General features: G+C 41.0%; 1 protein-coding gene across 4 annotated transcripts in view; it reads right to left on the bottom strand.

Annotated features, from left to right (window-relative positions):
• Positions 1-16,965, bottom strand: part of opcml (opioid binding protein/cell adhesion molecule-like) — a 1,046,295-nt gene extending 1,029,330 nt beyond the window's left edge. Inside the window, exon 1 of one of the 4 annotated variants that reach the window (XM_043676827.2) lies at positions 16,018-16,965. In XM_043676827.2, coding sequence (XP_043532762.1) covers positions 16,018-16,232 — 215 coding nt within the window. In that variant the 5' untranslated portion in view covers positions 16,233-16,965. The remainder of the gene's footprint in view (positions 1-16,017) is intronic. The other 3 variants (XM_043676829.2, XM_043676828.2, XM_043676831.2) reach the window with 3 other exon arrangements.
• Positions 16,966-17,430: the final 465 nt, after the last annotated feature.

Consider the following 17,430-nt stretch of genomic DNA (forward strand, 5'->3'; position numbering starts at 1 on the left):
CTCTTACTTGCCCTCTGAAATGGTGTAACACGCCACTCGGTTCAAGGGCAATTAAGGATGAGCAACAAATGCTGATCTTGCCCATGATACCTATATCCAAAGAACAAATAAAGAAAAAGCTTTGGTTCTGAAATTGTTGAACTTTAGCACCACTGTAATTACGGTGTGTGTGTTAATGGTCTATGTGCCTATTCGTGGGAATTGGAACATGAAGTGATGTACACAAACTTTTATAAGATACAAAGCAAAGAAGCAAACCATTTAGCCTAATCAGTCTACATCAGCATCACTGCAACACAGCCTCCTGCTATTTTTCTTCATCTAAATCAATCAGAATAACTCCCATTCGCTTCTTCCTTATCTGCTTATGTAGTCTCCCCTAAAACCTATTTACACAGTTTAGTTCACCTCCTACTTAAGTAGTGAGTTCCATATTCCTGCCACTCAATGGATTAAGATGCTTCTTCTGAATTCCCTCCTGGATTTTGTCACACTTTCACATAAAATGTTCACTTTCCCACAAGTGAAAACACTCTTTCACATTATGTCAATGCTTCAGTGCAATCTGTACCGTTCCCCTGGAAATATTGCCAAAAGTCTAATCATGTTCATCCCCATTAAAAACAGAGATGAAGGCAAATTTATTGGCTCCATTAATTTCTACTTGTGGGAGTGCTGTTGCAGAACAGTGATGGTGGGCTCAAGCAATTGCAAAGGTTAATTCTGAACACAGTACTTAAAGATTGCTAGGGTATTAAAAGTGAATTAGCTTTATTAAATAATTGTTCATTTTATGATTATGGAAGACTGACATTATTATATTTGCTACAATTTCTGGTCATTATATTTATTAATAATTATGTCAAAGTTACATTGTAATAAGAAAATATTTTTTGACAAAGTAACCATTATTAATGACATAAAGTTCACAACATATCCAGTTTGACAGATAAACATTGAAACATTGAATCTCGGAGCAGGAGGAAGCTAGATGGTCCTTTGAGCCAGTTCCGCCATTCAACATTGTCATGGCTGATCATGCAACTCAGTACCTGTTCCTGCTTTCTCCCCCATGCTTCAATCCCTTTATTATCTTTCTTGAAGGTCTTCAATGTTTTACCTGCAACAGTTTTCTTCATTCTCTGGGTGAAGAAATGTCGCCTCATCTCTGTCCTCAAAGGCAGTCTCCTTACCTTTAGAGTACAGCCCCCAGTCATTAACAGCATCTTTCCTGCATCTACTCTGTCTAACCTTGTTAGAATTGCAAAGGTTTCTATAAAATCACACTCATTGTTCTAAACTCCATTGAATATAGTCCTACCTGATCCAAATTCTCATCATACATCATTCCTGCCATCCCAAGAATCAATCTGATAAACCTTCTTTGCATTCCTTCAATAGCCAGAACATCCTTCCTCAGATGAGGGGACCAAAACTGCACACAATATTCCGTGTGTGAAATAATGCCACAGAGGCTGGTATCCCCTCATCAAGTCACTCTTTATTAACGTATGGAGAGTCCTTGACACTCATCCAGCTCCTGCAGAGCCAGCTCTCAGAGTAAACAGAATGTCTGATATTCCTACTTATGTTTTTCAGCACAGAGATCAGTCCCCTCCCTAACACGAAATGGAGATACTTCACCACTGATCCAGCTCCCTCAGAGTCAGCTTTCAGAGTGAACAGAATCTCAGACATTCCTTTTTTTAATCTTCCGGATAGTTGAGTAGGACTTCACACAGGCAGCCAGTTCCTAATTGAAAAATGTTGAGCCAATCTAAATGAATCTTTCTCCATCCATTTCACCCTATCAAGCTTGGGCCTGAGTGTTTTACTACAAATAATGGTAACCAAACCAAAGTCACTCTTTATTTACACGTGAAGAATCCTTGACACTGACCCAGCTTCCTCAGAGCCTGCTCTCAGAGTTAACAGGATGTCTGATATTCCTGTTCTTGTCTGTCAGCCAGGGCTCCCTGATTGGATAGGTTAACAGCCCCAATCAGGGAATTCACATTCTATGACATCCACCTACTGACCTCATTATAGTAACCACAGACTGGTCTCACAAAGGCCCTGTATGATTGTAGCAAGACATCCCTGCTCCTGTATTGAAATCATGTCATGTTGAAGCCAACATATCAGTTGCCTGCTTCACTGCCAACTGCATGCTTACCTCAGTCACTAGTGCACAGGACACCAAGGGGTCTTGTTGCACCACCCCTTTTCCCAATCTATCACCATTCAGATCATGAACTATTTGCCTGTTTTTTTCTATCAAAGTAGCTAACCTCATATTTATCCACATTACACTGCATCAGCCATCTATTTATCCACTTATTTAACCGGAAGATATGACATGTAGTTTCTTAATCTCCAAATTTGAAGATGACAAAAAAATGTAATAACTGCACAGCATACATAGTACACCTGGTGTTTTCATAAATCTTTGAACACAAATGTAACAAATTGGATTAGATTTGTAGCACAAATAGGATCTTTGTGTTAAAAAAAACGATAGGCAAAAGAATTGAAGTTAGTTCTAATAAATTTTTGAACTTGATTATAATAACTCCTTTCACATTTGGAAAATTGTTAAATATGTATTTCATAAAAGAAAAGTAATTCAAAATGTTACAGACTGTCAATTGCTCGAATGCCTCAAAGGTGACTGATTAGAAAATGTTTAAGTTAAGATTTCTATTACGTGTCAGTTCTTTGGATCGCATTCATTATTGTTGTGGCATATAACGACTAGTTTACAGAAAAATAACAGTTGGGGTAGAGATGGTGGATCATCAGAGCAAACAAGTGTCTTCAAAATTAGTGTTAATAATGCTCTTGCACCCAAATTCCCGGCCTGTGTATGTTATTTTTTAAACATTTGCATACAATGGTCAGCATGGGCTCTTGGGGTACAAGGTAATGTCCCTACCTTGACCTGGGAGGCCCATGTTCAAGTTGATTTAAAAACCATTTATAATGGTCAGCATACTTATATTAAACTGCTTGAGTGCCATTCAAACTCAAACTCAAACTAAATTCTTGCTTTGATGAAATCTATGAAAATACCAAATATGACAAAGAAAACAACTGTCGATCCAAATGGAAGTAATTCAATTGTAAAAGTTCATTGGGATGACTTGTGGTGTAGTGGTTGCCTCTGAGTCAGAAGCACTAGGTTCAAATCCGACTCCAGGACATGATGGCAATGGAAAGTGCATTTATGATGCTGCCACATTGGTCAGCTATGTGATGGGAAGAAAATTGGAGCCTTGACCAACAGAGCTCCGGAATAGGCTCCAGTTGGATGAACAGCTGACATGCCAACAGCAAAATGTAGGATTGCTTTCCTGGCCTGGGGTGAATTCAGGACCAGCCTCCTTGCCCTTCCCGAGGCGGATGTTCCACTGCTGTGGATCAAACCTGCCTGCAATCAAGGAATTCAACAAGAAGGAATGTTCTTATTAGAGATCATGCAGGAACACTTACTGTAATCTATTGGACAAATCTAATGTTGTGAATCTTTAAAGCAACATAATATTGGATAGCCCAACTTGAGCTTTAAAATATTCCAGGGAATCTCCTGCAAAATATATAGTTCCTCTCCACTTGATTGATAATTATCGTGCACTGCAATTTGGAAGGATTTGTGCATCGTATATTTCACTACTTTGGAACAATGCTTACCATATCAATCCAAAATCAGAGAAACAATGGGTACTGGATATCAAAAAGAAAAGAGAAAGCATAAAAATTACATTAATAGTACATAATACATAAGTGTGATACTATCTATCCCGCTTTTCAATCCTCTTTATTATCAGGAGAAATTTGAAAATAATTGATGGAATGATTTTGGGGCATTGTTATATTTTGCACGGGCCTGATTATAATATGCCTTGGCTGTGTCTATGTTGCTCAAGTTGAAGTTTTGGAGGTGGGATGTAAAACAGCAAAAAACAAAGTAAAATCAAGTATTATCAGGCAGCTCTTATGTGGCTGGTACAACTCTGGAAGATGACCACCTATCAAACCATTATCAGAAAGGGGAACAAATTGTGAATAAACTGTGAAGAGCACAATTTTCCTCTTCTGTTGATGTAAAGCAAAAACATTCTCTGTGAAATTAAAATAAGATATAAGCTATCATACAGTTTCAATGTACTGCCATATATGCCTAAATTGTTCTGCTCTGCTAATTAGCTTGTGTCATTCTGAAATATTTGCATTTAAAAGAATTAGTAATATTGTAACCAATCATTGGTAGGAAATTGGTGTATTTCAATTGTGATTTCTTGTTATCTTATCTCTATGGGCTCTGTTGATAGGCTGCAAATTTTGTTCCTTGCTGATTTTCTCTTTTCCCCAAAAATAAGTGCACACTCCATTCCCACATTTAATTTTTCTTTTAAAATCTCTGATTATGTTTCTTTTCTCTTTGGACTTTCAAGCACCTGCCCTCACAACTACGAATGCTACCCTTCTACTTTCTCTGCAAAGCCCTGTGAAGATTCAACTTAATCTTTACCAATTCACAGCTGTGTGACTAAAACTGCTGAATTTCCAAAATGAGTGGGAGTCAAATGTGCACTTCACTCATCCATTCATCGCTATTTTGATTCTTTTTCTGACCATTGTTACTTCTTGTCATTTAAAAAAGCTTCCATCATACTATCTGATGTATCACAGAATGAAACGACAATACCCAAGAGTTTACATTCATCCAATTACAATGGCATTCACGTGCAACATTAAGTGATGTCTCATGAAATTCTAAACATATATGTCAAATGAATTTGCATTTATTGACCTAGTAATGTTCCACAGTACCACTTGAATGGGAAGTGAAGGGTAGATAATGGCTTAGCTCTACTGTTGCCTGACTGCCTCCTCCACTACCACTCCCTCACCACCTGACACCTGGAGGAAGAACATCTCATCTTCTGCCTCGGAACACTTCAACCCCAGGGCATCAATGTGGATTTCACCAGTTTTCTCATTTCCCCACCCCCACTTTACCCCAGTTCCAACCTTCCAACTCAGCACCATCCTCATGACCTGTCCTACCTGCCAATCTTCCTTCCCACCGATCCACTCCACCCTCCTCTCTGACCACCTCCATTCTCCTATTGTACTCTTGGCTACCTTCTCCTCAGCCCCACTCCCTTCCCATTTATCTCTTCACCCCGAAGGCCCCTACCTTCATTCCTGATGAAGGGCTTTTGCCCAAAAAGTCGATCTTCCTGTTCTTCGGATGCTGCCTGACCTGCTGTGCTTTTCCAGCACCACTCTAATCTAGACTATTATTTCAGAGACCCAGGCAATATTTTCTGAAACCGGAGAGTTAAATTTCAATACAGTAGAAATCTGCAATTAAGAATTTTATGGTGAGCATGAAACCATGGTTATTTTTTGTCAAAACCCATCTGGTCCTTTAGAGAAGGAAACTACTGTCCATCCCTGGTATGATCTAAATGCGACAGCAATGTGGTTGACTCAACTACCTTCTGAAATGTATCAGGAAAAAAAAGGATAAAATAGACAGACCACCTGTCATCAACTCAGGAAAAAGGAACAGCAAATGGACTGCAGCATTTCAAGAAGGCAGTTCATAACTACCTTTTCAAGTGCAATGAAAAATGGGCAATAAATACTAGCACAGCCAGTAATGTCCACACCTGAAAGTTAATAAAAATAAATGAAAACGTAGCCAATTTATCACTGCACTTAATATACTGTAGTGCTAATATTCATATGAATATAATTCAAACTTATCTTTCTCGGTCTTGTGAGTTGAATGCACTAAACACCTGCCTATCTACAGATCTCTCGCCATTGAATTTCCTTCAGACCTTAAAATTCAAGGCTTCAGAAGTAATTTTCTCTTAGCTTCCTTGTGAAAATTACAATGTATTCTTTACCCTGTAAAGACCTTCTGATAGCACCTCCAGTAAAGAAGCCCTAAGTAACTGATGGGTGTGCAAATTGACCTAATTTTGCAGGCCTGTAGCACAGCAGTAGCATCCCTATCTCTGAGCCACAAGATGCATATTCAAGTCCTACCTTCTCCAAAGATGAGCAATAACATCTCTGAACAGGTTGATTAGAAGATGTCTAACCCAGGTGACAACAAATGATTGATGTTTATGGTGCACCAGATTGGTGAGTGGCCTCTTAAAAGATCTAACCAAATTTATGTTAATTAGTCCTATTTTCTCTTTGCTTTCCATTTTGCAGTGTGGTGCTGCCAACAATGCTAAATAAATTCAATAATACAAATGGACATGAATATCACATGAAAACAAAATAAATCTTAGACTTTTGGCTCATGTTATTCATTTTGCTAAGTAGTACATATTTCAACAGAATACAGACTGATGTACATCATTTAATGAATTCTGGAAGATTATAAGCTGCTGCTGGCTATTAGTGTTATTTCACATATGTGATTTTTTTTTGATTTTCACACATGAATAGTATTAGTCCTGTGGGCAGTAAAATAACCAGGCCTGCCTACAGACTAAGCCACTTAAGTGAAATACATGGAAAATGTTCTCATTTTATCTGCTTCCTGTCAGCAGTTAACACAAGTACATATTATCTGCAGCAGTCGTCCATGTAATGTCCTAAAAATTTCTATGTATGAATTCTGAAGCAAAAAATATAAAAAGACTATACACTAGGCAAAAAGATTAAAGAACAAAAATGATATATTATTTTGTGATTGACGTTAATTTTGTAGCAAAGAACAAATACAAACAAAAAATTGCTGCAGAAAATAGCGACAATTTTATTGCAGTGCCTGTGATGCGATAATTTTTCAAAGTCCACCATAATGACAGGCCATTATGCCCTTTTCACAGATGTCAAACATTTTCCAGCTTTTACCAGTAAAATAGTCAACCTCACATTTTATCACAATTTCTCTGTGTTGTTACATGTGTTGTTATATGTGTTTGCTGTGGACACTAATGGACTATTTTAGCATAATGCCATTCTCAAATCTAAGAGCCATATCCCTGTGGTTTGTTTCTGTGTTATTTAACAAGGTCTATAGAATGCTCTCCTGTCATCTCTCTGAACATATCAACAACTTGTGCCACCTACAGCGTATACATGCTATTTAGATTACTTAAAGACAATAGAGACTGTTGTTCAATCTCAGGGAATGATGAATGGTAACTAAGTGAACTGTCTGACTTGATTTGGTTTAAGATTCTCTTTATTTAGTACATCACACAGATAAAAGTTTAAGTATGTGTAATTACTTTTTTTACATCTCATCCTCGTTGACCACAGTTTTACTCTTAACATTTTCCCACAACTGATAGTTCCATGTAAAGTTGATTTCAACTTCACTATCCAAAGGCACATTGGAGACATTTATCCAAAAGATTTTGGAGTTCAAAGCAAAACACAAGAAAGTGACAGAATGGAATGTGTAATCTTAGAGTGGCTGGCTTTAGTGAAACTACACTGAATATGATACTAGGTCTGGAAAGAGCGAGAAGGACATAGTGTTTCCTATTGATGGGTAGTAGAAATCAACTGCTGAAACCATGAAGACATGGCTGAAGGTTGCAGGGGCCAGAAATAGCAGTGTAGCACCACATGCCTGGATTCAATGTTGGAAATGATTTAATGACCAAATCAGGTCAGGAAAGGTGAGTATAATAGGACATCTAAATTAATCCTGATGTGTGATTTACACCAACCTCCATATCCTATATTCTCAAGCTAGCACAACACATCACTTCTCAACATACTCAGTGGACATAGCCAATGACTTCTGTTCATAAACTTCCCCAATCTGTCTGTCCATCACTGATATTTACATATTAAACAATGTCATGGCCCCTCACAATATCATTCTCATTTAATGATCTCCATCATGTATTCTTCCTCATAATGTCTCTCCTTTCCCATCAGACAGGAGAGGAACACAGAACACATCGATTCGTCAGAGAATTGCAAATGACCTTCAATCATCTTACGCTGCAAAGGTGGCAGCACTAAACATAACCAGAATTTCACTGTGCTTCACTATCAGAGATAGATGGCTCCCAGTCCACTTGATATTGGAGTTAAATACTGGATTGTCACATGATATGTGACACTCAGTCATAATGATTTGATGTTAGCAGAGACTGAAATATTCTTACGTGCATTATGAATGCTGAGAATGTTCTCACCCTGACATTATAAATTCATGTCCTCAATCTCCCACAGGTGCTTCAAGTGGTGGTTTGGAAGGATGTTGATAGTGACCTTCAGAGGAGGTCATTCTCTTAAGGATGCATTGTCACTAAAGTACCATCTCATGCTTCTCATGTAGTGCACAGGAGACTTAAACGCTCGGGTGTTTTGAAGTAGCTCGGCCCTATGATAACGTAATGGTGTCAATATGCCTCCAGCCTGGGTGGGAATGTATACGTTGCTTTGCAGCCATATAACGAGAGGGAATTTTGTACAGGACCAGATACCAGCTCTCAAGTACCTCACTTCTCAGTGGAGTAAAGAATTACAGATGGCTTTTACCTGGTGATACACACTTAACTCATCAACAATCGATGGTGGAGGCTGAGACCTCACATTGGAGGCCACAGTGGATTCCAAGCTGCATTTAGCTGGATTCAGATGCTGAATCTTGGGGCATATTGACAAAGCGGATGTTTCTGGAACAGCAGTAAAGAAAGAACAACACGCTTGCAGAAAATTCCATATGCACACTTGCTTTCTGATGATTTCTTTAACCATGGGAAGAGGGGCCATCTGCATGGAGCATCAAATTTCACACTTAGTAACCAAGATGCTGCCTCAAATCCGGATGATAGATTCTGCTACTTATAGATTCCAAAACCTGGAAGATAAAGCAGTCAAGTTTGGATCAGACCAGGCCAACTTTATGAAGTTACAAGGGTGCGCCAACTCAAAATTTAAGGCAGAGACAGGGCAATGATGAATAGCCGCACTTTGATCTGTAATACAGCATGAGAACAATAAGCTTCCTTTTCATTTCTAAGCCAAATAAATATTAATAGTTTCTCTACTTTCCCATGTTGCCAATTTTATTTGCTGCAGACAAGCAAGAGGCAGGGAAAAGTTTTATTTGCTTCCAGTTAAGTGACATAGGCAGTAATAAAACAAGAAATGATGTTGAGAAGGATGGGAAAGGATAGTTGCTTGCAGCACTACTCTGTGTTGAGGGAAATTTGGCTTTGGTTTGTGGAAGAGGTGAGGTATTGGGAATGGGGATCGCCCTTGCAGTTGTGAATCTTGAAACAGTGACTAACAGTGCTGCTTCCTTGTCTGTACCAGATTCCACCTCTTCCTTCTTGGACTGTCTGAAGAGGTTCAGTAGTTTGTTACTTCAAGCAACATAAATGTGTGATGTTGTGTGAAGAGCGGTATACCATGGGCTTTCTGGAGGCTCCGACTAGCACATATTGAAGGCCATCTGTAAATCTGTTCAGCACCTTCAGTGCATCTAGGAGAAAGCGAGGACTGCAGATGTGAGAGATTAGAGTCTAGAGTGTGATGCTGGACTTTGATGAAGGGCTTTTGCCTGAAACGTCGATTCTCCTGCTCCTCAGATGCTGCCTGGCCTGCTGTGTTTTTCCAGCACTACACTCTCGATGACCTTCAGTGCATCACCAGCTTACTGATCACATCTCTGGTGACATGGCTAACCTTGCAACACTCATTTGAATGGGCACTTTCCTCACAGCATGTTAAACAACAGCACTGTAATCAGAAAATAGGAGACTGGTGGCAGCATAGAAGGAAGCCATTCAGCCAATGCATTCATGCTAGACTTCTACAATACCAACTCAACCAGACTCATTCTACACCCTTTTTCTAAAGGCCTGCACTTCTCCACTCTTTTGGTACTTATCCAACTCTGTTTTGAAAGCTGTGATTGTATTGTCTTTTACCAGACTCGCAGGGATTAATTCATAACCTCTCACTGTGTTCCTAAGTTCAATCTAATGTCATGTAGTTCTTTGAGGCAACTACCTTAAATTGGTATGGTCTGGTTCTTGAACCCTCTGCCAGTAAGAACAGTTTCTCTCTAATTACATTGTTCGGACCCCTGATAATATTAAACTGCTGCACCAAATTTCCTTTGAACAAATCTCCTTCTAAAGTTCTCTTTTCAAAGAACAGCCCCAGTTTCTCCAATCTACCTAAACAATTGAAGTCTCTCCTCCTTGGAACTATTTTTGTCAATAATTTCCATACTCTACCTAAGGCCTCCAAGTCCTTCTTAATATATAATGCCTCATTTGAGACTGATTCAAATTTTGTATTGATCCATCCTGGATTCCAGGCGCTATGCTTTGAAGTCTGCATGCCTTTTTCCAGTTTCTCCACCTGACCAGTCATCATCCGCAATTCGTGCATGTATACTCTCATATTTGTCTATTCTTGAAGGTCCTTTAGAATTGTAGTCTTGCCTCTCTTGTTCTTACTCCCAAAATATATCTCCTTAAACTGATTAACTAAATTACATCAGTTAATTATTTACAGTTTACCATATTTCATGCTATCACGGTTAAAGCTTCTTCAAAGTCCAATTCATCTGAGGTGTTCATGCAAACTACAGACTAACAGCAGCTTCAGTACAATACAAACCATGCCAGTTTTGATTTTGTAAAAGCAAAAATATAAATTTGCATTACAGGTACAAGTAACAATTTTACTCCAGCAAAATAAGTAGGGCATGTTGGCCCTAGTTCAGCCAGGCAACCTAAGAGAGAAAAAAATCCCTTGAGTGTCTTTGAATTACGTCCCTCGATAGAGGAAGGGTCAGTGCAGTTTCTACATTAATTTCTCAGTGATGTTGCTTTGTGATCAGCCAACACATGGAATAATTTTAGCAAACTGAATACGAAAAATGTATTTATATTTCCTCACATCGTAGTTTGTTCAAGAACATATGCAAGATCTTTAACTGAGAAATAAGCCCTCAGCTAACAATTCAAACAATAAGCCCAATCAAAATGGACAACTATGATTCAGTTAACATCAACTTTAACACTACACTGGTGCAAATTGTATGATACAATGTTGTCAATGAGTAGAGTTCCACAATTTTGTGGAAGTAAAGAGAGATATTGGAAAGGGTAATCTTGAAATGAGTGATTGGGGATACACTGGGAGATGAGAAAGAGACATGATCTTTTTTAAAAAAATCACCTGGATCTATCTTAAACTTTTAAAGAAGATGCTTTGTTAAGAAAAGTTACTGGACAAACAGCAATAAACACCAATGAGCTTGAATGAATCTTATAGCCTGGAGAACTTCCAGACGGAGATCCCACAACCTCTCAGTGATTCCAGTTTGAATGAGATAAAACAGTTGCACTTTTTTTTTAACCCAGAGGGAATTTGACCTGCCAGAACAGTAACCAATCTTTAACTCATTTTCTACCCTTGCAATACCTTTCAGCAACCTACATGAGCCGAAAACCTACCGAAAGTCATATTCACCACCCAGTAATAGTTTGTAAAGAGGATTTTCTTGAAATGTACCTCATTACCTAAAGCAAAGGGAACTTAACTTGCAGAAGACAACCTAATGTCAAGAAGTTGTGCATGCAGAATGACTTTGGAATCAGAACAGCATTTGGGAAACTGTGATTAAGTGTTTACGCTGGAGTCATTTATAATTTGGCCAAAGTACCTCACAGTTATCATCTACAACTTTTTCAGTTTTTGCTCTTTCTCTTGGCGGGAAGGGGCAGAGGGGGTGTATAAGGTATAGTATATGCACATTATCCAATCTGGCAATTAACTTTGCATCTTTTTAAATTTGGTTTATGATAATAAACCATTTATAAATTGTAGGTTAATGAAACCTGGCTGACTTGTTCTTGAACTTCACACTGTCCAAGAGCAAAAAATTGGCCACATCGCCAACCTGATTCAATTTTAAATCTGTTGTGACCAGCTGATGAATGGGATTAGGAAGGGAACAGTGCACACGTTTAACCTTGATCAAAACAAAGTAATTAACTTTAGAAAGTAAAATCTTAAGGTGCCGAGAGGACAGTTTTAAATCTCTACTTCTGGTGACAAAAAAGCGATTTGATTGTCATTTACCATAAAACTTTCTTTACTTTGCAAGAGGAGCAAACCTCCTCATATAAAATCGAGTAACATAGCATGGAAGGGGACAGTCTCAGACTCCTCCCTCCCCTTCCTAGACCTTTCTGTTTCTATCTCAGGCGACCGAATCAACACGGACATCTACTACAAACCTACCGACTCCCACAGCTACCTGGACTACACCTCCTCCCATCCTGCCCCCTGTAAAAACGCCATCCCATTCTCCCAATTCCTTCGTCTCCGCCGCATCTGCTCCCAGGAGGACCAGTTCAAAATACGTACAACACAGATGGCCTCCTTCTTCAAGGACCGCAATTTCCCCCCCGACGTGGTCGACGGTGCCCTCCACCGCATCTCCTCCACTTCCCGCTCCTCCGCCCTTGAGCCCCGCCCCTCCAACCGCCACCAGGACAGAACCCCACTGGTCCTCACCTACCACCCCACCAATCTCCATGTACAGCGCATCATCCGCCGTCACTTCCGCCACCTCCAAACAGACCCCAGCACCAAGGATATATTTCCCTCCCCTCCCCTATCAGCTTTCCGTAGAGACCACTCCCTCCGCGACTCCCTTGTCAGATCCACACCCCCCACCGACCCAACCACCACTCCCGGCACCTTCCCTTGCAACCGCAGGAGGTGCAACACTTGCGCCCACACCTCCCCCCTCACTTCTCTCCAAGGCCCCAAAGGAAACTTCCATATCCGCCACAGATTCACCTGCACCTCCACCCACATCATCTACTGCATCCGCTGCAGCCGGTGTGGCCTCCTCTATATTGGGGAGACAGGCCGCCTACTTGCGGAGCGATTCAGGGAGCACCTCTGGGCCACCCGGACGAACCAACCCAACCAACCTGTGGCACAGCATTTCAACTCCCCCTCCCACTCCACCGAGGATATGCAGGTCATTGGACTCATCCACCGCCAAACCACAACAACCCGACGGTCGGAGGAGGAGCGTCTTATCTTCCGACTGGGAACCCTCCAACCGCAGGGGATGAACTTGGACTTCACCAGTTTCTTCATCCCCCCTCCCCCCACCTTGTCTCAGCCGGATCCTTCCAGCCCGGCACCGCCTTCCTGACCTGCAGTCTTCTTCTTGACCTCTCCGCCTCCACCCTACTCCGACCTATCACCCTCACCTTGACCTCTTTCCACCTATCACATTTCCAACTCCCCTCCTCCAAGTCCCTCCTCCCTACCTTTTATCTTCTCCTGCTGAACACTCTCTGCTCATTCCTGAAGAAGGGCCTGTGCCCGAAACGTCGAATCTCCTGTTCCCTGGATGCTGCCTGACCTGCTGTGCTGTTCCAGCAATAAAGTTTCAACCAGGATCTCAGTTAGCATCAATCAAGAACCTACAGCCCAACTGATCTCCATCTCAGTTTCCACACATCTGTTTGCACTCCAGCAGTGTAACCAGGCCAGTCATCTCTTGTTCAAAAGAAAGAGCCTTCACAAAACATGTTGATGCTCCCCTGCTGATCAAACATCTACATCATTTCGTAATGGAATTCCATTTCAGTCCAATTCTCCTGTAGCTTAAACCGATGTTTTATGCTGAATATTACAACTGATATTTAATAATGGAAAAAAAAGACTTTCTGAAGGCATAAAGAAAGGCAATCCTTTGCTGAGCTTAGTTTTGGGATCTGGTGGTCACAATAGTTATCTAATGAAATTCTGAAACACTGAAGACTTGAATTATCCTTTCTGTTCCTAATCAATAACTTAGATGGGGATGATTGAGCTGCACAGATTAGATCATAAATACCAGTCCAATACTAGCAGTGTATAGATATGTTTATTACAATTTCTCAACTGGAAACTGTCTCTGTGTGTTTAACACATGAAATGCACTGGTCTCCCACAACACCATATTTTCCTTCAAAGGCTTAGAATTCATCATATGACCTTACATCAATTAAAAGGGTGGAGGGTAATTTGCATTCTTATGCACATAAAATTAACACTGCTGGAGTTGTCAATACAGGACTGAAATAGTCTTTGAAAGAATAAATGTATTTTCTTATGACATAATTTGGTACCATCAGGAAGATGGTTGAAGTAAACTGAGTGAAACAGAAGCCATTCCCTGCCTGCATGTGGTGGTGAAGAGTGTGATAGATGTAATGGTAATGTAGTTATTCTCAACAGAAGTAGTATCCTCTGAAATAAAAGGAGTACATTCAGAGTTACCAACCAATGGATCTTACTCTCTATACACCCATTAATGCATCATACAAAGAATAACCATTTGTTATTTGCAAGTTTTTTTAAAAAAAGTGAATACCTTTTCTGCGGACACAATATCAGTCAAGCATCTTCAAACACACTGAATCAATAAATAGTAGTCACAAATATTGGCAGCAATTATTATAAGGTGTTACGAATTCTGTGCGATGGAAATATGTCTCAAACTTCTTACAGTTAATAGTCTTTTTCCTGAATATAGGAAACCAAATATGAAACTGAACTAGTCAAAACAAAAATGAAGCTTTACCTTTTTCCTCAACCGTCACATCAAAAATGTGAAGACAGTCCCTATAATTTAAAAATTCCTGCCATAGACAGCAATAGTGGTCTGCACTACCATGGGCAGCACGAATATACAAAACAAAAATAGTAATATTTTATTCAGATGTCCTTTGATCAGAAGGGTGCCTCTCTGTCGAGATGGCTATCTGCCAAGAAGAATTGCATTAATAAAAATCACCAGCACTAAAGCACAGGGACAGCCAAGGCTACAACATTGCCAGCAATGTATGCAAACAAATCCAATGTTAGTCTTCTTCCAGAGATGGGTTTCCTGGCCACAAAAATGCTTTAACTTTATTAATTTGTCAAAACGGAAAAAGCAACCCTTCTTTCCCCTAAAAGAAGACTTCAGTGGTGAGATTGATCCTCTCATATCTAATATACCATACAAACAATAATTACACATTGATAACAATCTGAGAGTCTGAGCTGAGCACACAACACAATTAAACCTACACAGAACGAATACACTGCAAGTCTAAAAATAAAACAAACAAACATATGAATGCACCACAACACACTCTCTTTTCCACTGATAACCGTCTATTCTTTCAGCCTGTTCCCGATTCCTTCACACAGCACATGGATGTGACATTGAACAACTGGCCCTGGATGGTACGGCTTCTAACTCCGCCCCCACCAGCCCCCTTCACAGTCAGTTTAGCCAAACCCAGCCCCACCTCCCCCTCCCCAACCACTAAGGCAGTTACAAATAAACCGGGAGCCAACACCTTGGACAGTGTCCAAGGAATATGAGCAGAGTGTAAATGAATGAATCATTCCGGCCACGGGGAGATTCCAGGGCTGTGCACGTGCCTGGATTCTGGAGAACTGAAGCAAGGGGTTCTCAGCAATCACCGGGTGGGACCCCTAGAAACTGACATCGCCGTGGACATGACACAATTCACCAACCTTCCCTAGGGAAGCGGCTGGTACCGGAGGTGCGCTCCCCATGATAAAGCAACCACACACCGAAGTCAATTTCCCAGGGAGATCACTAAAGCTGCATCTAGAGCAAGTAAGCTGGGTTCCCCATCCTGCTAGAAAATGACTTTATCTACTCAAATAGCATTAGCAATCCAACTACTGAGCAACAAACCAAGAGACATACAATATCTGTGCAGAGAGAACATTTCAGGCTCCGGAATGCGTTAAGGAGACAATGTTTGGAGATTAATTAGGAATAAACATTGATAGCATTGGCAATGCAACGACAGAAAACAACAATGTAATGCGGACAGTGAGAATTGTGTCCAACTTTTAAAATGCATGTTATAACAAACAAGCAGTTATGGCTAAAACAAAATAATTGCAATCTCTATTTGTTGAACAGGTTGAAACAGAGAGCTGGGGTTAGCCTACCTGAGCACGGCGTTTTCTCCCTGCCTCACCGTCACGTTGTCCATGGCTTTGGGGAAGTTGCTTTCGCTGCGGCCGACCGGCTCTCCTGCGGGCACAAGGAAAAGTAACCTGAGCGCCAGCAACATCAGCCACCTGGCCGGACAAGAGCCCGGCAACTGCCGTGTGTCAGGGCCGAAGCCCCCCCTGGCCGGACACAGGACCACACACAGCCGCATGACAAGTTCGACACCCCAATCGAGCCTTCGCCACACAAATACACAAAAATGTACAGAGAGAGGGAGAGAGAGAGAGAGATGGGGGGAGAGAAGGGGGGGTGGGGGGTGGGGGGCTGACGGTCCAGCAATCTGGTGCAGGCAAAAACTCCAAAAAAAAAGGCTAGATCAAATCCAAATACAAAAAGATGTTCCAATTCGCAGAGAGAGAGAAAAATATTCTGTATCCAAACTGTCCAGAGTGGAAATGTGCCCGGCTCAGTTCACAGAGAGGAATAAAAAGTCGATGTTTCTCTTCAGCAAAGGCAATGCAAAAACGCAACTCTCAGTCCGAGTACTTCACCCTCCCTCCCTCTCTGAAATAGAAAAAAAAATGATTGTGCAAGCTTCTGTCACGGGGGGAGAAAGAGAGAGAGAGAGAGAGAGATGACAACAAGAATCAGTTGAAAGCCAGTGCTTTCCAAGGCGGCTGGAGCTGGAGCTCTGTACGAACAACGGTCCTTCCCCTCTTCAGAATCGTCACCGTCCAGTATCCGCCTCCCCCAGTGACCAACATCGCGGAGTTACACTGCAACTGGACAGCAGCTCACCCCTTTTCCTCCAGCTCTCCTCACTTAACCCTTACATTCATGTTCAAAACACCACCATCCAAAAGATAATCATATAGATATGCATGGCAATACAGATCCTTCCATTAACATCATTCAGTACGGAACCGGTGGCGATTGAAAGATGAATCCTGCATTTAGCAATACTATCCCAGCACTTTCGACCTCGACTGATACACTTGCAGTGCATGTCAATTCCAGCTGGGAAATGTAACCCTTTGCAAACCTCAGCAGTCTGTTATATTGTTATGGCCCTGTCGTTCGCGCGATGGCATTTAACCCTTGCATAGTCAGCAAGAGGATTGTGACCTCTTTTTTTCTCTCCAGTCAGTTACACTGCTGCTGGGCATATTCACGTTGTTCGTTTGTTTTAATCAGCCAGCGCTCTGGACAGCAGCTAAAGTTTGTCACGAGACATTGTTAACCGAGTTCAGCCCCACAGTGGCACTGACTTCACCGCTACAGCAGCTATTCAGTTCGGGATAAAGAACAGCATTACCCACGAATACAGCCAGGCAACAGTTTACAACTCATTGATGAGATCTAATGTTGGATAGTTGAATTTCAGTTTTAAAAAAAGCATAACTCAACCC

Source organism: Chiloscyllium plagiosum, unplaced genomic scaffold (assembly GCF_037043375.1).
Source record: "Chiloscyllium plagiosum isolate Xiang-an unplaced genomic scaffold, Cpla_swu_hap1 HiC_scaffold_29, whole genome shotgun sequence".
Classification (NCBI taxonomy): domain Eukaryota; kingdom Metazoa; phylum Chordata; class Chondrichthyes; order Orectolobiformes; family Hemiscylliidae; genus Chiloscyllium; species Chiloscyllium plagiosum.